The sequence below is a fragment of the Oncorhynchus mykiss genome, chromosome 21 (genome assembly GCF_013265735.2).
Source record: "Oncorhynchus mykiss isolate Arlee chromosome 21, USDA_OmykA_1.1, whole genome shotgun sequence".
Lineage (NCBI taxonomy): Eukaryota > Metazoa > Chordata > Actinopteri > Salmoniformes > Salmonidae > Oncorhynchus > Oncorhynchus mykiss.
In genome coordinates, this window is record NC_048585.1 from 45,275,001 (window position 1) to 45,299,787 (window position 24,787).

At 44.2% G+C, this 24,787-nt stretch overlaps 1 protein-coding gene across 5 annotated transcripts in view; it reads left to right on the top strand.

Annotated features, from left to right (window-relative positions):
- Nucleotides 1-24,787, top strand: part of dock11 (dedicator of cytokinesis 11) — a 111,718-nt gene that overhangs the window by 27,426 nt on the left and 59,505 nt on the right. For 3 of the 5 annotated variants that reach the window (XM_036957962.1, XM_036957959.1, XM_036957960.1), the window contains exons 9-31: nucleotides 4,722-4,801; nucleotides 6,348-6,431; nucleotides 6,935-7,075; nucleotides 7,938-8,189; nucleotides 12,786-12,908; nucleotides 13,380-13,462; nucleotides 13,664-13,786; nucleotides 14,197-14,273; nucleotides 14,411-14,595; nucleotides 15,521-15,586; nucleotides 17,496-17,588; nucleotides 18,384-18,507; nucleotides 18,616-18,737; nucleotides 18,913-18,996; nucleotides 19,091-19,180; nucleotides 19,324-19,445; nucleotides 19,691-19,760; nucleotides 20,008-20,133; nucleotides 20,995-21,066; nucleotides 21,789-21,935; nucleotides 22,421-22,504; nucleotides 22,812-22,923; nucleotides 23,703-23,741. In XM_036957962.1, coding sequence (XP_036813857.1) covers nucleotides 4,722-4,801; nucleotides 6,348-6,431; nucleotides 6,935-7,075; nucleotides 7,938-8,189; nucleotides 12,786-12,908; nucleotides 13,380-13,462; nucleotides 13,664-13,786; nucleotides 14,197-14,273; nucleotides 14,411-14,595; nucleotides 15,521-15,586; nucleotides 17,496-17,588; nucleotides 18,384-18,507; nucleotides 18,616-18,737; nucleotides 18,913-18,996; nucleotides 19,091-19,180; nucleotides 19,324-19,445; nucleotides 19,691-19,760; nucleotides 20,008-20,133; nucleotides 20,995-21,066; nucleotides 21,789-21,935; nucleotides 22,421-22,504; nucleotides 22,812-22,923; nucleotides 23,703-23,741 — 2,499 coding nt within the window. The remainder of the gene's footprint in view (nucleotides 1-4,721; nucleotides 4,802-6,347; nucleotides 6,432-6,934; nucleotides 7,076-7,937; nucleotides 8,190-12,785; nucleotides 12,909-13,379; nucleotides 13,463-13,663; nucleotides 13,787-14,196; nucleotides 14,274-14,410; nucleotides 14,596-15,520; nucleotides 15,587-17,495; nucleotides 17,589-18,383; nucleotides 18,508-18,615; nucleotides 18,738-18,912; nucleotides 18,997-19,090; nucleotides 19,181-19,323; nucleotides 19,446-19,690; nucleotides 19,761-20,007; nucleotides 20,134-20,994; nucleotides 21,067-21,788; nucleotides 21,936-22,420; nucleotides 22,505-22,811; nucleotides 22,924-23,702; nucleotides 23,742-24,787) is intronic. The other 2 variants (XM_036957961.1, XM_021577964.2) reach the window with 1 other exon arrangement.

Genomic DNA, 24,787 nt, shown 5'->3' on the forward strand with positions numbered 1-24,787 from the left:
CATCATCAGTCAGGAAGTTAAAGCTTAGTCGCAAATGGGTCTTCCAAATGGACAATGACCCCAAGCATATTTCCAAAGTTGTGCAAAATGGCTTAAGGACAACAAAGTCAAGGTATTGGAGTGGCCATCACAAAGCCCTGACCTCAATTCTATCGAAAATTTTCTGGGCAGAACCGAAAAAGCATTTGCGAGCAAGGACTCCTACAAACCTGACTCAGTTACACTAGCTCTGTAAGAAGGAATGGGCCAAAATTCACCCAACTTATTGTCGGAAGCTTGTGGAAGGCTACCCGAAACGTTTGACCCAAGTTAAACAATTTAAAGGCAATGCTACCAAATACTAATTGAGTGTATGACCCACTGGGAATGTGATGAAAGAAATAAAAGCTGAAATAAATAATTCTCTCTACTATTATTCTGACATTTCACATTCTTAAAATTGAAGTGGTGATCCTAACTGACCAAAGACAGGGAATTTCTACTAGGATTAAATGTAAGGAATTGTGAAATGCTGAGTTTAAATGTATTTGGCTAAGGTGTATGTAAAACTTCCAACTTCAACTGTACTTTTACCAACACCTCTCTGTATTTTGATACTTTGTGGATGTGGCCTCCCCAGTGGAGCAGCTGTCTAAGTCACTGCATCGCAATACAAAATGCGTTGCAACAGATACCCGTGCCGGCCGCCACCGGGAGACCCATGAGACGGCTTTTGGTTTTAATTTAGAATCCTTCAATCCTCCAGTCCTCTATATGTAATTATTGGCGGCGAGTCACGTCATATTTTTCGATATTCTGTAGGCCTACCATAGGTGACATGAGTCTCACTAGTGTTGATTAATGTGCTGTTAAAAGTGGTGTAGGTCTTATTTATTTAAAGAGCGTATTGAAGTTAGAAGCAATAGGATTTGAAGCAATAGCCTACAACTATTTTAGCACCGTTTCACGCTGCTCTGAGACAAGCATGGGGACTGGTCTTGATAAATCAATGAGATTTTTATTTTGTCTGAATCTCTGGTTGTGTATTGGTTAGACTACAATTATGGTGTAGAAATGTTCTGCTCTTAGAGTAACCTTTATTTAACTAGGCAAGTCAGTTAAGAACAAATTCTTACTTACAAGGATTCTCCTTCCTCCCATTGGGAAATTGAATCCCGGTCTCCCGCATGCCCGCACAACACAGGGATTCTTTAGCTAAATAGTCCTGTCCTGTAGCCTTGTCACACCCTGGTCTTAGTATTCTGTGTTCTCTTTATTATTTTGGTTAGGCCAGGGTGTGACATGGGTGATTTATGTGGTTTGTTGTGTCTAGGGGTTTTGTAGTTTATGGGATAGTGTTTAGTTAAGTATTCTAGGTAAGTCTATGGTTGCCTGGAGTGGTTCTCAATCAGAGGCAGGTGGTTATCGTTGTCTCTGATTGGGAACCATCTTTAAGTCTCTTGTGGGTGATTGTTCCTGTCTCTGTGTTTGTTGCACCAGATAGGGCCGTTTCGGTTTTTCACGTTTCTTGTTTGGTATATTGTTCATTTTTCATATTTTATTAAAGATGTATAAAGATAACCACGCTGCATTTTGGTCCTCTCTTTCACCAGAAGAAAACCGTAACAAGCCTACTCCCGACCGTCACGTTGTACAGCGCCATATTTTCCGTTCCATCCTAATGGAAACCCAGAGTGTTTTTAGTTTTTCTTGGAATAGAAATACCGTAATATTAAGCTAATTAATTAAGCAAAATGTCTTAAAATCAGTCCTATATACCTTGTTCTTACAAAAAAAGGTTTGAAATTCTCTAGTACAGCCACTTTTGAAGGTTATCAAATGCTTCTCAAAGATGACCTCTGGTGGTCAAACTAGCACTAACTAGCATTAATGGTACCAGTGGTTGGCACTTAAATAACGTGCCATAGAATTCTGCGACACCACGCAAGCTGTGCTGCAGTACGCTGCAACTTATAAATAACGAACCACTGTACAGTCATTTGACAATTGAGAGTAGCCTAATGTTTAGTGCATGCTGAAGACTTACCGGTTCTCATTGCGGAAAGTTCTGATGATAGGAGGTCACGGTTGATTTTCTGCTGCCGCTGTCTTGGTCCGTGGCCTTGTTCTCTAGCACGTTCCCCCACATCTCTCAAACGAGGCCCACCTCTCAGAAGGGGTGCTTGTTCCCTGCCATTCCTTTGACCACCACGTCTTCCTCGTCTTCCTCCTCTCACTGCTTGACCTCTATTGTGACCTGGATCACCTGCCAGCTCCAATGTTATCACTATGTTGTTGTAGGTGGATACCACTCATTTCACTATATACTCGTACCACAATGTGAAATCAATCATCAGTAATGAGTTGGCAGTATTGGAAAAGAAATGACAAGGGCCTGCATACATACACTCACCGATCACTTTATTAGGTACACCTGCATGTTAGCGCAAATAGCCTGCTCCTTCGAACAGCGAATCATCTGGATGTCTGCAACTCAATATATAGAGTATATAGAGTAAAGAGCTTTAGTTGTTGTTCGACCAAACATTAGAACGGGTAAGATGCGTAATCTAAGCAACTTTGACCATGGTATGATTGTTGGTGCCACACATGGTGGTTCCAGTATCTCAGAAACAGCTGCCCTGACTACAGTCTCTACAGTTTACAGAGAATGGTGCAATAAAAAAAAACACATTCAGTGAGTGGCAGTTCTGTGGGCAAAAACACCTTTTTAATGAGAGAGGTCAGAGGAGAATGTCCAGACTTATTCAAGCTAACAGAAAGGCCACAAATGCTCAAATAACAGCCGTTTAAAACAGTGGTGTGCAGAAGGGCATCTCTTAACGTACAACACCGTGAATAATTCAGGCTGTTGTGTAGGCAAATGGTCCTACCCAGTACTAGATAGGTGTACCTAATAAAAAGTGAGTGTACAGTAATGTCAAACCTGAAAACATGGTCTGTAAAAGTGGTACGTGGGACCATGGAAACAGTGTCTGATAAAGAATGAGGATGAAATATTACATCCATAGATAATGTAGTCCAATTGGTTCATGTTCCACGGTAATTGGTGTCAATGGATCTCGTTATCCTGAAAATTTCATGATCTAAACATGGAATATTGTTCATCAGTTGCCATAAAACGAAAACAGTTACTTATCATTTTGAGCAGTTGTATCAATTGATAGTTAGATCATTGTAATGGAATGAATAGACAGTCATCTCAGATGTAATGTGTAAATTGAATTTTGAAATGGTAGTACTTTGAGGTTAAGTTGTGTCATTTTGAACAGGTGATTTTAGAGTTTTGAAAAATGTGCATTTTGATCATCGGTTGTGCGTATTGTGTCTATAGAGTTTTGAAAAGTGACATGAAGGTTCTGAAATTAGTGCCAAAGTGATTGTAAAAAACTGTATTTAGCTAATCCACTCCTGCCATTTTTTCCAAAGAAAAGTTGCACCTGACTTTCAACACAGTCTTCTCCTCTAGGGGGTTCAATTACCTTCCCGTAACCTGTAAACGCACACTGAAAAGCCTAAATAGTCCATTACAGGATGATACACAACAGTTGGTCAGCAATGAAGCATTGCATTGCTAGTTTTCACCGGTCATTTTATCTGCCTCTAGAATTTAGTTCCCATTTCAAACTTCACTGGAATCGGTCACGAGTGTCTTTGCATGCATACGTGTCTGTCTATGCGTTTTTGCACGCATGCATGTGTGTGTCTGCATGTTTGCCTGTGTGTACAGCCTCCGAGCAATTGACAGTTGGGGACATTAATTTTCTCATAAGGGTAGACCCTCTCTACTCAAATGTCCCTCTAAAAACAAGTACAGTAAGTTCTCATATGCCTCTGAGATTCTGAGAGATTTGGCAAATATAGCAGAAAGCTGTGGGAGTCAGTTAGCCTGGCTGGTCGCCAGTTCCCCCTGCAGCACACTGAATTGAGTCAGACACGCAGCAGAGTTAGTAGGAAAAGCTCATTGGGACATCACTCAACATGAAAGGTGAAGAGTGTAAAATGAAGTAGAATCAGTGGTGTAAAGTACTTAAGTAAAAATAATTTTAAGTACTACTTAAGTAGTTTTTGGGGGGTATCTGTCCTTTACTATTTATATTTTTTTGACAACTTTTACTTTTACTCCACTACATCCCTAAAGAAAATAATGTACATTTTACTCCTTACATTTTCCCTGACACCCAAATGTACTCCTTACATTTAGAATGCTTAGCAGGACAGGAGAATTGTCTAATTCAAGCACTTATCAAAATAACATCCCTGGTCATCCTTACTGCCTCTGATCTGGCAGACTCACTAAACACAAATGCTTTGTATGTAAATTATGTCTGATTGTTGAACTGTGACCCTGGTTATCTCTAAATTAAAATAACAAATGATTTATACTTTTACTTTTGATACTTAAGTACATTTAAAACCAAATACTTTTTGACTTTTACTCAAGTAGTATTTTGCTGGGTGACTTTTACTTTTATTTGAGTCGTTTTCTTTTAAGGTATCTTTACTTTTACTCAAGTATGAAAATTGGGGTACTTTTTTCCACCACTGAGTAGATTCATCCAGTAGCTTTGTGCAGGTCAACATCCAAGTACACAAGTCTAGGAGGATCAGATATCAAGGAAAAGGTGCTCTAATATCAGATGTCGTTATACTCATCCCAATCATACATGAGGCTCTATGGTCAGTACTCTTTTTGACTGACTCCTCTCTCGTCCAATCAGATGAGGACAGCAGCAGCCAGGGGAAAGGAGAGAGCCTATTGGAGAATCTGGGGAGGAGCCTTCATCCTGAACTCATCAAGGTAATGCTGTTACATGCTGACCACACCACACGCAGAATGCACTGCAAGTCCTTCCTCTCCCATCTATCTCCTTATTGGTTTTTAGAAGCATATACCCACGTGCTATCTTCTCATTGGTTTTTAGGAACATGTGCCCACGTGGGTGATTGAAAAATGAACTGAGGTCAGTTGTGGTAATGCACCTTATTATGAAAGTTAGTTGCCAATCGCCATATAAAGTTCAAAGAAGAAAAAGAAGCATGGAAGCAGGAGAGATGACTAGAAACGATTCGGTTGACTCTTTTATGTGTGGATTAATTGTCAGAGTAGAGGACCTTGTGCATTTCAGGTAAAATAACAACTCAATATTTATATCCCAGTACAAATTAGCTAGCAACAGCAAGCTAGCTAGCTAAATAGGACAAATTAGCTAGCAACAGCAAGCTAGCTAGCTAAATAGGAAAATTAGCTAGCAACTGCAAGTTAGCTAGCTAAATTGCCATAAATGTTTAATGCTTGTTTGTTGTTTGTTGTTTAATGTTTGTTTTGATATTTCAACCTGCGTGTCGTGATCATGTTTGGTGTGGGGGGACAAAATACATTTGCCCACGATGGCACACTCGGTTTGGGCGTGGTGTCACTGTTATCAACATCAATCACAGACTGCAGAGGAATCCCATAAAATAGGCCTACTGTTCATTTTTTAAATGTTTTACTAAGCATCGGATTCATAATGTAGCCATCTGTGCGGTCCACTCTTAGGCGTAGTGTGTGTATACCCCGTTGCTGATTGATTCAGCCTGGTGGATGTTGGCAGTATGTTTTAGTCTGACTTGCTCTCTTCACCTCTGGCCTCATTAGCAGCCGTGCTTTATTCTAGCAGTGTGGATATTCCTCACACACACATGGTAGTGATCCTAGCCACATGGTGGAGAGGTTTTAATAGGGTCATTCAGACAGAGCGTATCCTGTTTCGATCGGAGAGAAAGGAAAGTTTTATTCAAAAAAGGGTTCTTCGGGTGTCGCCATAAGAGAACCCTTTTGGGTTCCATGTAGAATCCTTTTTGGTTCCAGGTATAACCATATTGGGTTCCATGTAGGAGGGTTCTCCTATGGACGACAGCTGAATAACTCTTTTTAGGTTCTAGCAGATAGATTATTGATAAGCAATGTGTTTCTAGTCAGTTAGAGAAACAAAATGCCTGCGGCCCTAATGGCACCCTATTCCCTATATTATGCACTACTTTTGCCCAGAGCCCTATGGGCCCATGGCAAAAGTAGTGCACGTTAGAGGGAACAGGTTGCCATTTGGAGTGAAGATGATGCTTATCCCATAGAGACCACCTCAACTGCTTGAATGTGCCTATAAACCCAGAACAGCACAAGGAAAACAAAGAGAGCTGTCTGGTCTGAGATGTCCCAGCGCTCCTCTTCCTGGTTAACTCTTCTGTCTCTCTCTGGAGATGGATGGATGGATTGGATGGTGTGAGAGGAGATAGGGAGGATGGAGATCTCACTGTGACCTGAGGCTGTTCTTTGTCTGTTTTTCTCCTTTCTCTCTCTGCAGTATGCCAGGGAAACAGACCAGCTCAATAAAATGAACAGGAACGAGGGGAGACAAAAGCTTTTCTCCCTGGACCCTGAAACACAGGTTAGAACCATCTGTGTTTTACTCTATTCATCCCCAATATGTTTGTTAATGTTGTTTAAGTCTATTAGATCAGGCTTGTAGTATGCAGTGTATAGGTGTATCGATGCATGATATACCCTGTCTGTCTGGGCAGTCCCTGGGCCTGCTGGCTCAACTGGCATCGAGTGAACCTCTCAGTTAGAGAATGTCTGTGTTTGCATATTGTATGTTTCCATGGAGATGGATGCCAGAAGCTAACCACTGTTCCCTCCTCTCTCCTTCATCTTTCTTCCTGACCTCCCTCTCCTCCCTCCTTACTTCCTCCTCCTCCCTCCTCCCCTTCTTCCTCTCCCACCTCTCTCTTCCACTCTCCTTTCCCCCTCTCCCTCCTTCCCCTCTCTCCATCTTTTTCCCTCCCTCCTCTCCTCACTCATCCCTCCCACCTCCTCCTCTCCTCCCACCTTTTTCCCATCCTCCTCTCCTCCTCCCTCCCCCACGTCTCCTCTCACCCCTCCTCTCTCCAGAGGTTGGACTTCTCGGGTATAGAGCCTGATGTGAAGCCGTTTGAGGAGCGTTTTGGCCGGCGCATCGCCGTCAGCTGCCATGACCTCACCTTCAGCCTGCAGGGCTGTGCCAACGAGAGGGGGGACGGGGTCCTCACCAACGTAAGCTCACACACACCCTATCCTCCTGCTCCAACGTAGGTCCTATAGGAGTAGCGTACAACAGGGCACAACAGATCCAAAAAACGACATCAGAATTCGTGTTTATGTTGTATATTCAACTTATTTTCAGATCACTTTTTGATCTTTTAAGTATAAAGAATTATGGTTAGAAATTCCGGGAGTTATGTTTTTTCCTAAAATATTGCACAATAGCAGCTTAACTTGTATTTCAACAACAACAACAAATTACAAAACCATTTATCCTTTCTAGTTATCAATGGCTAAAGAAACAACGATTAGAACCATCTGAACAAATTGTTCAATAGACATGGAAAAACTGGTCAAACATGAATAAAAATAAAAATATCTTTCATTGTGTTTATATTGCACGTTTGAAATACCTCAAGATAGATGCCTAAATTGCTGTATAGAGACCTAAATCATTATCCAGATTCCCTGATGAAGGAAGTTAGCTTCCTGATTGGAGTGTGAGACGAATGCAGAGCCTCTTTGGCATGAGCCAGCAGTATAGAGCACACTACTGAGTCCTCCCTCTCTCCCTCCTTCAGAGTGGATTATAGTAGACATAAAACACTGTGATAAATAACTACATTCCCACTAGAGCATTTCTAGGGTCTGGGGAGGGGAATAAGGGAGGTTGGCCCGAGATTTATATGGAGGGACGTCGTTGCACTCAAACTCACATAGGCGTTATGGTTCCTGGAAGGAGTGGGGTTGCCATCATTCAAGCTAATATGCTTATGTCTACAGTGGAAAGACACTCGTATACACACACACTCTATTTTGTTCGTACCTCGTAAACACGCACATACGCACGCTCTCTCTTCTCTCTGTTATCCAGGTGGAGCCGTTCTTCATCAGCTTGGCCCTGTTTGACGTGTCTAAGAGCTGTAAGATCTCTTCGGACTTCCACGTGGACCTCAACCCTCCCTGTGTACGAGAGATGCTGACTGACACCTCTCCACTCTCCCCTACATCAGAGGGAGGAGGAGGAGGAGGGGTGAATGGAGGAGTGAACGGGGATGCAGGGAAAGGGAATGGTCTTCCCGTTCTACAAAGGGTGTCTGAGTCTCTGCTGCAATACCCCACTCAGGTTGGACCATAGTGACCTTAACTGACCTATATAATATATTCTGTGTGTTGTGTTGTGTTTGTTTACACACACACGCAGACTAAATCGTGCTTGTGTATCTGTAGAAATGATGGTGGCATCACAGAATCCTAAGATTACAAACTAAGTCTCTCCCTTATTTGACATGATTACTTAAGATGATCAGTTGGTTAGGACAGGGATGTGAAGATGGCTCGAGTTTTGTTTGTAAATGCGTTGTTGTTTGTTTCTGATGACCCCCACGAACCGGTCAGCGGGCTTTAGACACCCAGAGATGAGCCACTCCCGTCGGGGATCGCAAGGCGTTGCCGTCAGCGGTGCTGCGCAGCCGTGGCTGTCCTCTCGTCTTACACCCTAGTCGATGCGGTGTCACAATACTGCACATCCATGCATTTACCCACAATGCAGCGTGTGTGTGTGTGTGTGTGTGAGAGAGCACTTGACTGATACTCCTGATTTCACTGGACTACCTCTGGTGTCTGGGGGACTCTGCTGGCGCTACTATGAACCGGGACATAGTCTGAATGATACAGTTGATTTTCCCTCTTTATTCCAAGCTCGTTGAGATTCAGGCTGATGCTACACTGTTTACTGTGCCTGTTGTCCGCGTGGTCGTAAAACACATAACTCCACCATCCAGTGCTACAACTAGTACTGCCATGCAACGCGGTAGGATTTTGACCAGAGGATTTTCGTGTTAATAATCTGTTGAATATCTCCTTAAGCTTAACTCCTCATTATACGGTAATTGGGTAAACGAGAACAGCAGCTATGAGATATGTTCGCTTTAATCTATATGTATTGTACACGTATATAGCTAATATTGCTATTTCAAAGGCTAACTGCAATATCAAAGTTGCCCGACTCTCACTGTTTTGCTAAAGTTTGAAGCCAGTCGACTTGAAAAGAACAGTCCAGTTTCAGCATGATGGTGAGTGTTTCTCTTGGGTGCTAGCTGTAGCGTGCAGTGTTAACTCCTGCAGCCGGTGTGATGTCCCAACACACCCGCGCACGCACGCACATACTGCTGCTGGTCCCATTTACAGTTACAGGATGACCCAGCCTCAGTAGCGGTGGTACCCAGCAGTAAATGACAGTACCTGTGTTTCCCCTATATTTATTTAGCAGTGGTGCACCGTGACGCACTTTTAAGATCAAAGTGAGGCGATACAACATCAGATCGTCCGGAGAAACCTCTAAGGTAGTTAGCCAGCTAGCTTGTAATCCTGGAAGTGTAGCCAACTTCATTAGACGTATCAGTGTGAACTTAAACGACTAAATCCCGACATAAAGTACAGTGCCTTGCGAAAGTATTCGGCCCCCTTGAACTTTGCGACCTTTTGCCACATTTCAGGCTTCAAACATAAAGATATAAAACTGTATTTTTTTGTGAAGAATCAACAACAAGTGGGACACAATCATGAAGTGGTACGACATTTATTGGATATTTCAAACTTTTTTAACAATCCAAAAACTGAAAAATTGGGCGTGCAAAATTATTCAGCCCCTTTACTTTCAGTGCAGCAAACTCTCTCCAGAAGTTCAGTGAGGATCTCTGAATGATCCAATGTTGACCTAAATGACTAATGATGATAAATACAATCCACCTGTGTGTAATCAAGTCTCCGTATAAATGCACCTGCACTGTGATAGTCTCAGAGGTCCGTTAAAAGCGCAGAGAGCATCATGAAGATCAAGGAACACACCAGGCAGGTCCGAGATACTGTTGTGAAGAAGTTTAAAGCCGGATTTGGATACAAAAGGATTTCCCAAGCTTTAAACATCCCAAGGAGCACTGTGCAAGCGATTATATTGAAATGGAAGGAGTATCAGACCACTGCAAATCTACCAAGACCTGGCCGTCCCTCTAAACTTTCAGCTCATACAAGGAGAAGACTGATCAGAGATGCAGCCAAGAGGCCCATGATCACTCTGGATGAACTGCAGCGATCTACAGCTGAGGTGGGAGACTCTGTCCATAGGACACAAATCTGGCCTTTATGGAAGAGTGGCAAGAAGAAAGCCATTTCTTAAAGATATCCATAAAAAGTGTCGTTTAAAGTTTGCCACAAGCCACCTGGGAGACACACCAAACATGTGGAAGAAGGTGCTCTGGTCAGATGAAACCAAAATTGAACTTTTTGGCAACAATGCAAAACGTTATGTTTGGCGTAAAAGCAACACAGCTGAACACACCATCCCCGCTGTCAAACATGGTTGTGGCAGCATCATGGTTTGGGCCTGCTTTTCTTCAGCAGGGACAGGGAAGATGGTTAAAATTGATGGGAAGATGGATGGAGCCAAATACAGGACCATTCTGGAAGAAAACCTGATGGAGTCTGCAAAAGACCTGAGACTGGGACGGAGATTTGTCTTCCAACAAGACAATGATCCAAAACATAAAGCAAAATCTACAATGGAATGGTTCAAAAATAAGCATATCCAGGTGTTAGAATGGCCAAGTCAAAGTCCAGACCTGAATCCAATCGAGAATCTGTGGAAAGAACTGAAAACTGCTGTTCACAAATGCTCTCCATCCAACCAACTGAGCTCGAGCTGTTTTGCAAGGAGGAAGGGGAAAACATTTCAGTCTCTCGATGTGCAAAGCTGATAGAGACATACCCCAAGCGACTTACAGCTGTAATCGCAGCAAAAGGTGGCGCTACAAAAGTATTAACTTAAGGGGGCTGAATAATTTTGCACGCCCAATTTTTCAGTGTTTGATTTGTTAAAAAAGTTTGAAATATCCAATAAATGTTGTTCCACTTCATTATTGTGTCCCACTTGTTGTTGATTCTTCACAAAAAAATACAGTTTTATATCTTTATGTTTGAAGCCTGAAATGTGGCAAACGGTCGCAAAGTTCAAGGGGGGCGAATACTTTCGCAAGGCACTGTATGTAGAAAACGAGAATGAAGAAATATATTTTTTGAACAAGATCATCTTTGAGAACTAACAATCACCCCAAAATAAAAGACGGTCAGGGAGAATCTAAAATTCAAAAAATGTCATGACATGAGGCCCGCGTTGATGTTGTTATAATGCTTGAGTCACTTATATAGCATAAGAACACGGCAAACGCCATGGAGAAATGTGTATGATTAGCTTTAAAACTGTAACATTTTCTCGCCGCCCCGTTGCAAAATGTGTAGAATTGCAGGAAACTAGCTTTAAAACTGTTAACATTTTCTCGCCACCCAACGGCAAAACTTTAAAACAGGGAAATGTTTTAGCGCCATTCCCCACTGCCTACCGTGCTGCGCCTCCCATCCCCAGACAACATGGAAACGTGACGGAGCGCTCCCTCTCTCTGGAAGCAGAAAGTCCTGTGAGGTGGAATGGACATTTCTGTGTAATAAAATATCTGGACCCAGAAACAGAATGAAGAACAGAGTGGAAACAGAGAGTATCAAACAGAATAGAATCAATCAAGACATTGGTCATTCTCACTCTCGTTGACACAAAAAACAGAACTTGATTTGGGGTGGCAGGTAGCCGAGTTAGAGCGTTGGGCCAGTAACCGAAAGGTTGCTGGATCGAATCCCTGAGCTGACAAGGTAAAAATCTGACGTTCGCCCCTGAACAAAGCAGTTAACCCATTGTTCCCCGGTAGGCCGTCATTGTAAATAAGAATTTGTTCTTAACTGACTTGCCTAGTTAAATAAAGTTTTTATTTTTATTTTTTTAAGTAGGCTCTTGCCGTGTGTGAACCTAGCAATGTCCACCAGGGCACAGAGAAATAGATAATGGCCTTCCTCTATGATTACAGTCTGATTATAGACTTGGACACCAGCAGATCAGTGTAATTGAGGTGCTGTTTGGGTGTAGTCCAAGGACAGCCTGTCCTCATCTTTCTACTGCACAACGGAAGTCAGGGTGTGTCTCACCGGCGCTAGCAGGCTCCCCTCCATCTCACTCAGTGCCAGCTTTATGTTGTGATTTACATGGGTATCTCCCTTGTAAATCTGTTTCTGGTAGCAGAATCTTTAGCTAGACCCCTGCGAGAGCAACATAATGCGACTTGTCGTCCGGATTATGTCAAAGCTGATGTGTTCCAAATGTGTTCCAAATGTCTACTAATGTGTCACGAACTCCACTCTTACTTTTCTGCCACTCCCAGGAAGAACATGTTTTTGCGTGTGTGTGTGTGTATGCGTGCATACATGTGTGTGACGCTCTGTGTGAGAGCCACGGTTGGCTTCATCTCACTGACCCAAAAATAGTTCCAGCTCTGTTTGGGTTTCCTGTATAACTTCAGCCACTAACAGACAGCCAACCACTTCCCAGCTGCAGGCCCTGTCCAGGAGACAGTTGATAAACTCTCCTTCATACAATGACTAGGAGTTACTGTAGTCCTAATGGCAGTTTCAAACCGAAAAATCATATGAAATTTTAAGAAAAAAAAGTGTTAAGTAAAAAAATAGATACATAAAAAATAAAAGTAACAAATAATTAAAGAGCAGTAGTCATTTGGTCTCAAATAGTCATTTTTCCTTCATCAGTCTTCTCCACCTTTTTTCTTCATCCCTCCATTTTTCTTCTACTCCACCTTTCCTCTCTTCCTCATCTCTCCTCCAGGGTATCTTCTCGGTGACCAACCCCCATGCTGATATTTTCCTGGTGGCCAGAGTGGAGAAGGTCCTACAGAACGGCATTACACACTGTGCTGAGCCCTACATCAAGACTTCAGACATCAACAAGGTGTGTGTGTGTGTGTGCTTGTGCGCACGCGTGTGTGTGTGTACCTTCAGACATCAACAAGGTGTGTGTGTGTGTGTGCTTGTGCGCACGCGCACGCGCGTGTGTGTGTGTGTGTGTGTACCTTCAGACATCAACAAGGTCTTCTACCACCACTGCTCTCTCTCTCACCGTAGTTACTTCTATTGCTATTAATAGACCATGTGTCAGACACAGGACATGCATAACCCCAAAACCACTGTTTAAAAGTTTTAGTAGAGCGTCTCCCTGGATTGTGTGTATTATGTCATGTTAAAGTGTCTAGTTTTAACTTATTTTAAACTGAATTGCCTCCCATGTGTTTCCCTATTTTGGTCTTGTTTCCATCATGATTGTTTGAGTAGCTGTGCCACTGTTATAAATCCCGTTATTACCTTTTCATTAACCTGTTACTGTTACATCGTACTCATTCTGCATGTGTGTGTTCCCCTCCAGACAGCCCAGAAGGTGCTGAAGGCTGCCAAGCAGACGTGTCAGCGCCTGGGCCAGTACAGGATGCCCTTCGCCTGGGCTGCCAAGTAAGACACAGCTCTCATACACATCAGATGGAAAACTGTGGAATAATTCACTGACTATTTGGGAAATCATGTTTACTGGGCCTCAGGCAGTGCGGTGATGATTTATTTGGGACCTCAGGTGTCTTCATTTGAATATTCACCTGCGTTTTACTATGTACATCCTCCTTACACGTGAACATGATCCTGTCTCTGTTGTCCCAGGCAAGTGTTTAAAGATGCCCAGGGCAGTCTGGACATGGACGGGAAGTTCTCGCCTCTCTATCGCCAGGACAGCAGCAAGATCTCCACCGATGACCTCATCAAGATGCTGGCTGATATCAGGAAGTGAGTCATCAGTAAGACGTGATGGTTGTGACTGTACACTCTTAGAAAAAAAAGGTGCTATCTAGGGTTATTCAGCTGTCCCCATATAGGAGAACCTTTTGAAAAACTGTTTTGGTTGCAGTTAGAACCCATTTGGGTTCCACATATAATCTTTCCAAAAGTGTGTGTGTGTGTGTGTGTGTGTGTGTGTGTGTGTGTGTGTGTGTGTGTCTGTAGTCAAAAAGGGTTCTCCTATGGGGACAGCCGGAGAACCCTTTTGGAACCCATTTTTCTAAGAGTGTAGAGTATAGGTGGTTTGGTGTGCTAGTTGTACTACGAACATGTTAGTCAGCATCCTAGTGTCTGTTGGCACTGCAGGTGTACATACTTACATAGTGTTATGACTGTTTCATACACTTTCACCCCTACAGGCCAGAGAAGAGCAAGCTGCAGACTATCCCTGGACAACTGAATGTCACCATCGAGTGTGTGCCTCCGGACTTCTCAAGTGGGTGGTTTCCCCTATTTTCCCTAGTCCGCTGTTTACATTTGACTGAATAATATTGAACGGTTGACTGACAATCGTGCCATATAACATATAATTGGTTGACAGTGCCACTGACGTCCTCCACTGTTCTCCCTCAGACACGGTGACCTCGTCGTACATCCCAGTCAAGCCCTTTGAGGAGAAGTGTGAGAGGGTCTCAGTGGAGATGGAGGAGTTTCTCCCTGAGGAGGCCAAGTACAACTACCCCTTCACTGTCTACAAGAACCACCTGTATATCTATCCCCTGCAGCTGAAATACGACAACCAGAAGACCTTCGCAAAGGTGGGTGAAAGGTGGGAGGGAGATGTGTGTGCAAATAACAACAACAACGCAACATGTAAAGGGTTGGTCCCATGTTTCACGAGCTGATTTAAAGGCCCCAGAAATGTTCCTACACACACAAAAAATAATTTCTCTCAAACGTTGTGCGCAAATGTGTTTATATCCCTGTTAGTGAGCATTTCTCCTTTGCCAAGATAATCCATTCCACCTGACAGGTGTGGCATATCAAGAAGCCAATTAAACAGCATGATAATTACACAGGTGCACCTTGTGCTGGGGACAATCAAAGGCCACTCTAAAATGTGCAGTTGTCACATAAAACAATGCCACTGATGTCTCAAGTTTTGCGGGAGTGTGCAATTGGTATGCTGACCAGAGCTTTTGCCAGAGAATTTTATGTTAATTTCTCTACCATAAGCCGCCTCCAACGTCATTTTAAAGAATTTGGCAGTATGTCCAACCGGACTCACAACCACAGACCACGTGTAGCCACGCCATCCCAGGAACTCCACATCCAGCTTCTTCACCTGCGGGGTAGTCTGAGACCAGCCACCCGGACAGCTGATGAAACTGAGTATTATTTCTGTCTCTAATAAAGCCCTTTTGTGTGGAAAAAAAATAATTCTCATTGGCTGGGCCTGGCTCCCAAGTATGCCCTCCCAGGCCCACCCATGGCTGCACCCCTGCCCAGTCATGTGAAATCAGTAGATCAGGGCCTAATTTATTTATTTAAATTGACTGATTTCCTCATATGAACTGTAACTCAATAAACTGTTGAAATTGTTGCATGTTGCATTTATATTTTTGTTCAGTACACATTGAGTTCAGTGGGTCATTGAGTTTACAGCTCACATTATCACTCACCGACTGTCGTCCTTCCTGGCTTGAGTTATTGTATTGACTGAAGTGTCTTTTATCCTTCCAGGCAAGAAACGTAGCGGTGTGTGTACAGTTCAGAGACTCTGACGAAGAAGGCGCGGCCCCTCTAAAGGTGAGATTTTGGATGGTACTGTAACGTCTGATCTACTGAAAATGACTGGGATCCCCAGGAGTTGACAAAGTTCAAGTCAAACTACAGTGGAGTCGCGGAGGAGAGAAAAGGCCTCTTTACAGAAGCTTAGCCAGTTATTACAGCTGGCAAGGGGAGATATTGAGAGCTCTCTCTCTCTCCTTCTTTCTCTCTCTCCTTCTTTCTCTTTCATTTGCTTAATCTCGTGCTCTTTCTTTCTTTCTTTCTCCTTCTCTCTTTTTCCCTCTATATCTCATGCTCTCTTTCTCCCTCACTCTCTGTTTTTCCCCATCTCTCTCTCTCTCTCTCTCTCTCTCTCTCTCTCTCTCTCGTTGAGGAACATCCGCACACGTTGAATATTTGTGGGTGGGAACCTCCATTCGACGACCATGGAAAAGTTTTTCCCACAGGACAGAATCTCTCACTGTTCACTGCACTCAAACAGGCTTCCACAGAACCAGTGAGAGAGATTATTTATCACACAGTCTGGCTAGGAACAAAGTCTTTTCTCGGGCATAATAAAGTGTTTACAAACAGCAGGGTCGGGCCAACGTCACAGCACACCTCTCCATTTAGCACACAGCGGAAACCAACTAGCACAGTTCCTGGACTTGACACCGGCTCTAGTAGAAGGAGCGATAGCCCATGTCACACTGTGCTGTAGGTTGCTGGAGCTGTATGAATTCATTACGATATTTATTTGATTGTTAAAAACACAAAAGAAACCGCTTCAGGTGGAGACAACATTACATTATATATCAAAAACGACTGCATCAAGGATGAACACACTGAAGCCCAAAGGCTCATTCATTCTGGTCCGCCAATAGTGAGCGTCTGCCTCATTGTGTGTTGCACTGTAGTTTTGCTCCATGGACTTCTATGCTTAACATGTAGGAACAGAGATGTCTCTCAGCCCATTCTGCAGAAAAGACTGAAGATTCCAGTCGGCCCTTCTAGCCAGGGACCGGGCCTACACGCTCACTGTGTAATCATCAGACCACACTTCAGCATGTTGTCGCCGCGGGAACAGGGTTCTGAAGGCACTGCTTTTTCCATGCTGGTACACAACCCGTAATCACATGATCTGAAACAGCATATTCTCCTCTGGAAAGAGGCCAACTATCTCTTAGACCGGGCTGGTCATTTGAGCTCTGCTCACTCGGTCCTTTCTAAGGACCTCCACCACTCGGCATGTCCTCTCAGTTTCCTTTTGAGACAGTACTGATAATTAGGAATGATCAAACATTCCCCTTCAGACTAAGCTGCTCATTTGAGCTCTCCCTTTCTAAGGGCCTCCTTCACACTCTCATACGTTGGTCAATTAGAAAATGACCCAAGGAATCAACATTGTAATTACTGCACTAAATGACCCCCCCCCCACTTCCCTTCTCCTCCTCCTCACTGTGTCCGCCCTGTCAGGATCAATTATCTAGACCTCTGCCTGGACTAGCATTGAGTTTTACCCTCAGTACCTTACCCCACAAAAGGCCTTCCCGTCCAGCCCAGGGTCAGAGGATCTATCTAGGTCAGGGCCACATCACACGCCTGGGCTTGGGCAGCTCAGCCGGCCCCCTCCTCCTTCCCTCTCCTGGGGTCTCCACTCCACTTAGTTTAGTTCTGTTTAAACTCTCACCTACTACATTCTCACCTCCAACTAACTTACACTGGTGAACAAGCTCGTTTTCCCCGTTGTTCGTAGCCGTGGTTTGCTTGTGTTGCAAGTATTTGAGGTGTGATTGTACAGTTCTTTAACAGCATTTCGGTCTAATTATTTCACATTGCTCACAGATTGCTGTCTTCTTACTCACTGACATGCCCATGCAACATCAGCAGATGAGCAGGAGATTAATAATAATGTGTGTGTGTGTGTGTGTGTGTGTGTGTGTTTCAGTGTATCTACGGAAAGCCAGGAGAGACACTCTTCACCACCAGTGCCTGTGCAGCCGTCCTCCACCACAACCAGAGCCCTGAGTTTTACAACGAGGTCAGAGAACAATTTGCGTAATAAACCGGCCTTTTCCCTGATTTGCTATGCCACATCAATTACTCCCTGCAATTGTTACTGTTACTGTTGAGGTCCTCAGTGGCCAAAGTCCAGTCATTAGGGCTCCGTTAATCCTATAATCTAGCCCAGAGCAGGGGCTCTGGACTGGCTCACACTGGGCTGGTCTGATACCCACCAGAGGGAGGGAGAGAGAGAGAGAGGGGTGAGGTCAGGACACTGTCACAGAGACGTTGACTGGGACGGGGGCCATCTGGTCTATGGCATAAGGTTTAGAACCCCACACACACCATCCAAGACCCCTTCACTGTTCTGATCTCTCTGGACTGCTGCTTTGGTAATGAGTTACTTTATCAGCCCTGTTTCAAACAAGATTTTAAGGAGAAGGACCACACTATTCGTTGTGACACATAACCAAGTCATACTAGACCCCAGGTTGGAATTAGTTTAATGAAAGAAGCAAATGTTATTGGATAGGCTCACCGTGTGTCATTTCCTCTGACACAGAGCACACGTGCAGGCAGGCTGAACATTCCACTACTCACCCTTGCTGCCCCCTAGTGGTAAAGATAGGAATCGTTTTGCTTTGCCTTTCTCGTACTATTTCTGAAAGTGAGAAATATGTACCGTTGTATCTAGTTTGATAGGTTTGTGACTCATTCTGGGTTATTTCTAATAGCAGTTCCAGAAGGACTTCTTAGTTTAAAATCTTGGGTCAAGTGCGGTGAGAATTTGAAAACACTAATGTCCATGTTGATCGTGTATCGATCTGTGCAGGTAAAGATTGAGCTGCCGGTCCATGTCCATGAGAAACACCACATCCTCTTTACCTTCTACCACATCAGCTGTGAGATCAGTACCAAGACCAGCACCAAGAAGAGAGAGGGAGTGGAGTCCCTAGGTAAGACTAGGAGCGGGGTGTGTGTGTGTGTGTGTGTGTGTGTGCGCGTGCGTGTGTGTGTGTATCTTCCTCCATTACCTTACCTGTTCATCCCTCCCTCTGTGACAGTGGGCTACTCCTGGGCTCCCCTGTTGCAGGACGGCAGGATGCAGTCCATAGAGCTACAGCTGCCTGTGTCTGCCACCCTGCCCCCAGGATACCTCTATGACAAGACCCAGGACGCCAAGAAGGTACAACCCTCGGTTCACTGGAGAACACCTGGGGTCAAGGAAGAGCTATCCCCTGCTTGTATTCTAGTGACAAATGACTATCGATGACACTGATTTAAAACATTTGGCGAAAGAGTTATTGTGAAAAAGCAGACTACAATCACATTGTTGTATTCGTGTGTTGTCACCCTTACAGTCAGCACCCGATATAAAATGGGTAGAAAACAACAAGCCGCTGTTCAAAGCCAAGACCAATGTAGCGTCAACAATATACCCCCAGGTATGTCTTCCACCTGCCGACATTGAAACAACTTGGCCAAGCTGTTGTGACAAACACGCCATCAGACAGCTGTGTCCTGTGTTTCCCTGTGTAGGATCTGCACCTCCACAAGTTCTTCCAGCACTGCCAGCTGATGAGGTCCTCCTCAGAGGGCAACCCAGCAGAACTCATCAAGTATCTGAAGGTGAGAGAGACGCCTGCTGTGGAGTGTTTTATACCGTCGTGTTGTATTGCTGTCTCTCTGACTTTTTCTCCCCCCTCCCTCGCTCCATTTCTCCCTCCCTCCCTCCCTCCCTCCCTCCCTCCCTCCCTCCCTCCCTCCCTCAGTGCCTGCATGCCATGGAGACTAAGGTCATCATTAAGTTCCTCCCCACTGTGCTGATGCAGCTGTTTGAGGTCCTCAACACAGCAACCAAAGAGGCCACCGAAATCGCTGTCAACTCCACCCGGTGAGTCTGACCTCTGACCCTGTGAGGTCATCATGGTCTGACCCCATGACATAGTGACATAGACGCAGTCATGGTTTGTGAAAGTGAGTTACAACTGCTTTTTTTGGGGAAACGTTAATTCAATGGATATTTGCTGCGCTACATAATTATCATAATTGTATTTTTTTATTTCACCTTTATTTAACTAAGCCAGTTAAGAACAAATGATTATTTGCTATGACGATGATAATGTTCTATTCCTTCAGTGTGATTATACACATCGTTTCCCGGTGCCACGAGGAGGGACTGGAAAACTATCTCCGCTCTTTTCTCAAGGTATAACGCCAGGCATCACACACGACAGTCACTAGTGGCCAGAATCAAGCCTAGGATCACAAGGCCTGGTCCTTGCCTTAGCTATGATTATGAAGATGGGTGATGCATTTTCAGTTGAAAGTAATTCCAAAGTTAATGCGTTTCCTTTTTGGGGTTCATGTTGAGCTTGGATCCATTTTTCAGACCATGAAAAGTGATCATGTAAAGGTTGTGTATATTAACGGCTGTCTTTGTGTCGTGTCCCAAGTACGTGTTTGTGAACAACAGCCCAGTGTCTGGGAACTCTGGGACTACTCATGAGGTACTGGCCACCGCCGTCACAGCCATCCTCAAACAGACAGCGGACTTCAACACCAGCAATAAGCTACTCAAGGTGTGTGTGTGTGTGTGTTACCGGAAATCCCCCCCAAATTCTCCGTCGTGGGGACATTTCCCAGGTCCCCACAAGGACAACGGCTATTATAAGCTTAAGGTTTAGGTTAAGGGTTAGGATTACAATTAGGGTTAGGTTTAGGATTAAGGTTAGAGGTTAGGGAAAATAGGATTTTGAATGGAAATAAACTTTAGTTCCCTATAAGGATAGTAAAACATATGTGTGTGTATGTGTCTGTCTGTGTTTGTGTGTGTGTGTGTGTGTTTGTTTGTGTGTGTTTGTGGGTGTGCGTGGGTACTTGGAAATTCCCCAAAATTCTCTGTTGTGGGGACATTTCCCAGGTCCCCACAAGGACAACGGCTATAATAAGCTTAGGAGTTAGGGTTAGTAGCTAAGGTTAGATTTAGAATTAAGGTTAGGGGTTTGGACAAATAGGATTTTTAATGGAAATAAATGTTACTTCCTCATAAGGATAGTAAAACATGTGTGTGTGTGTGAGCCAGCCAGCGTGCATGCTCAATCAGAAAACTGCGATTCCCATACTGACCAGCTGGTGGCACCAGCCACTTGTTCTTTGAAAGAGAATTCCCAACATTATCTATTATCATTATACCCAGGATTATTGGACACTAAGCCCATATTACAGAGCCCAGTGGTGTTTTGACTTTCGTCAGACTGTTGATGTGATCTCTCTTAGTAAGGGTCCGTCCCAAATGGCACCGTGTTCCATTTATAGTGCACTAGTTTTGACCAGGGCTCTGCACAATATAGGGAACATTGTGGTCGAATTGGGACGCATTCTAAATGCTTCACAATTGAGGGGTAGTTCCAACGTCTTCTGTCTCTCATCCTCTTTTCTAGTATTCCTGGTTCTTCTTCGAGACCATGGCCAAGTCCATGGCCCAGTACCTGCAGGAGGGCAACAGGATCAAGGTTGGCAAATGTTCTATTCTGATGAAGGGTTTATCTTGTGTTCCACATGAAGTACGGTGTACACGCAGGCACACACCAGCTATCACTGGCACTCCCTCAGGTGTGGTTACGAAGATTCGAGAGTTCTCTGTCTTGTACATGCAAATGTTTCTCTATCGAGTGCCAGGGCGTTTAAGTTCAGTCTCTCTTTCCTCACCGTGAAAATGTGGCAACGCAGTCTTCCTCATTCGACATCTCTTGTGCGCCACACACCACACTTACACGTTCCCAGAAATAACCCACCCTCCAGCCTCCACTCCCACACAAGTATTTCTGTTCTCCTTTTTATTTTTTACGGAAAGTTTTTAACTTTTAGTTGAGTTGGTGATGGGGATGCTCCTAGTCATACTCTTATCTTGCCAACAGTTTCTAAACAGTCCCAGTAACATCCAGCCTATGGCCTCTACTGCAGCACCTCGAAGATAAACTAAGGTTGCTGAAATAGAGCACAGTAATGTTACAATTGATAGAATGTCCTCTGGCAAAGATGAGGATGTTACAAGCTGTGCACATTTCAGAGAGTTTAACCTCTTCGCCAGCCCTCTATTGGGAAAGCAACCTGTTTCTCAATGAGTAGAAGCGCACACTTCCTATTAGGTAATATGAGATGGATATGTGTATATATATGTATGTATATATATGTCGTTTACTTTGGTCTCATTGAACTGAATATGTTTTACCAGATGCCCCGTGCCCAGAGGTTTCCAGACAGTTTCCACCAGGCCCTACAGTCCCTGCTACTGTCCATCATGCCTCACATCACCATCCGCCATGTTGAGATTCCCGAGGAGGCCCGCTGTGTCAACCTCAGCCTGGCTGGCTTCATCAAGGTCAGGCCCCCATACACTACAGGCCCCCCCCCCCTGTATATTACCTGAACCACACAGGACAGAAATAATACCAAATACATTATCGCTGCTCGGGAAGAAGAAAAAAAAGAAGGAATTTACTGTTGATATCACAGGCGGTTGGTGGCACCTTAATTGGGAGAGGATGAGCTCGTGGTGATGGCTGGAGCGGAGTCAGTGGAATGGTGTCAAATACATCAAACACTTGGTTTCCATGTGTTGGATGCCATTTTGTTGGCTCCGTTCCAGCCGTTATTATGAGCCGTCCTCCCCTCAGCAGCCTGCTGTGGTTTGATAATGTAGGTCCAGGTCGAACAACAAACTCCCTTCCGATAGCAACGGTGAGGTGTGGTGAACTCCGTGCACTGCAAGTCAAGCACTGTATATGAAAGATGGTCTTGGTGTGCTTAGTTGGTTAGTCCTGGTCTTGGTTAGTCCTCCTCCTAATCTGTGGTCCCCTTCCACAGCGCTGTCTCACCTTCATGAACAGAGGCTTTGGCTTCAGCCTGGTCAACGACTACATGTGTGGCTTCACCATTAAAGACCCCAAGGTACTGGACAATAGCAACAACCTCTCTACCATTCTCTACCATGTCTGATTATGTATTCCTAATGCAACAGTGGAACAACAACACAGCCCTGTATACAGGCCTCTATTGACAGTACATGTGTTGTGTGGGGCACTGGTAGTCATATTAATGCTTCAGCGCATTTGACTAACTGATTCAAATCAACACAACATTTTATGGAAATGTTGATGGAAATCCTCTCATCTTTTTTTATTTTTAGGATGGAAAAAAGAACATCTTGTTTGTTTGATCTTGTTTTGTAATACTGGAGTTGTTTGTTGACCGACAGGTCTTGACCGAGATGAAGTTTGACTTCCTCATGACGGTGTGTAACCACGAGCACTACATCCCGCTTAACCTGCCCATGGCTTTTGGACGTACCAAGCTCCAGAGAGTTCAGGGTAGGCTGCTCTCTCGCCATGCGCCTCTGTCCTGTCAACTCCCTACCTGCATTTGCTCCCTGCCACCGCCACACACGTACTCCTGGGAAATTAGGCCTTCCTGTTCTGCACTGCTGCTGGTTTTCCTTTACCTAAAGGGACATTTCACCACTTTTCAACCTGATATTCATCCTCAATATCAAATGAAGTGTTATTTGTCACACGCGCCGAATACAACAGGTGTTGTCCTTACAGTGAAATACTTACTTACAAGCCCTTAACCAACAATGCCGTTTTAAGAGAAATACCTGTTAAGTAAAACAAAAACAAAAAATGGATAAGTAAAAAATAAGAAATAAAAGTAACAAATAATTAAAGAGCAGCAGTAAAATAACAATAGCATGGCTATATATACAGGGCGTACCGGTACGAGTTTGAGTTTGAAAAGTGGTGAAATTTCCCTTTAATGTATCAATTATTGTAACTGAATTGCAAAAACCAGTATATATTACGAAGACCAAAGCTGTGCTCCTATGATCTGTTACATCACCCTCACCTACAAACCACAACCCCCCACTAATCTGCCTCATTGGTTTGGCCCACTCACCAGTTCACACACAAGTCTATTACAGAGCAAAACATGTGGAGTCCAGCAAAAGGAGGGTTGTAACAGGAATTCTATGAATGTTTTTCACCCCACCACAGCCATAGTGTGTTCTGATAAAACTAATGCATGGTATGTTCATTTAATTTCCTAATTTTTCTCCTCCCTTTTGTTTTGTTTTGCTTGTGGTCGTTAGATTTTATTTCGTACGCGACGGAGATTTTTGGCGCAGTAGGTAGGTGATGCCTCCACAACATCAACCGACACGTTTGCAGTTTGAACGCCAACTGACACCGCACGCCACTAACCAACCCATTTCTGCTAGCCCCGTCTATCCAGGATTCTCATTAATTCACTCTTCATGATTGCTAACATCCTCCATACCACCTGCTTTGGCCAGTGCTTTGTAGTGGCCTGGAGTTTGTCACACTTCTTGCTGGCTTGGATCGTGGAAATCAAATTAATTTTCTTCTCTTGAATGTTTTGATTGATGATTTCAGACCTGAAAGACGAGGGGAGAGTCTTTCATGCTGCCTCTGCCTGTGGGACTACTGCATTCTTTCTCTCTCTCTCACTTCTTCACTTCTCTCTGCCTTCTCCCTCTCTCTCTCACTCTCTCTCTCTCAACCTTCACCTCTCTCTCTCTGCCTTCTCTCTCTCTCTTTCTTTCTCTCACTCTCTCTCTGCCTTCACTTCTCTCTCTCTGCCTTCTCTCTCTGCCTTTTCCTCTCCTCCTCTCTCTCTCTTTCTCTCTCTCTTTCTTTCTCTCTCTCTGCCTTCACTTCTCTCTCTCTGCCTTCTCTCTCTGCCTTTTCCTCTCCTCCTCTCTCTCTCTTTCTCTCTCTCTCTTTCTTTCTCTCTCTGCCTTCACTTCTCTCTCTCTGCCTTCTCTCTCTGCCTTTTCCTCTCTCTCTATCTCTCTCTCTCCCTCTCTCTCGCTCTTCTTTCTCTCTCTCTGCCTTCTCTCTCTGCCTTCACTTCTCTCTATGCATTCTCTCTCTGCCTTCTCTCTCTCTTTATTTCTCTCTTTCTTTCTCTCACTCTCTCTGCTTTCACTTCTCTCTCTCTCTGACTTCTCTCTCTACCTTCTCCTCTCTCTCTCTCTCTGACTTCACTTCTCTCTCTCACTTTCTGTCTCTCACTCTCTCTCTGCCTTCACTTCTCCTCTCTCTCTCTGCCTTCTCTCTGCCTTTTCCTCTCCTCTCCTCTCTCTCTCTCTTTCTTTCTCTCATTCTGCCTTTACTTCTCTCTCTGCATTCTCCTCTCTCTCTCTCACCCTAT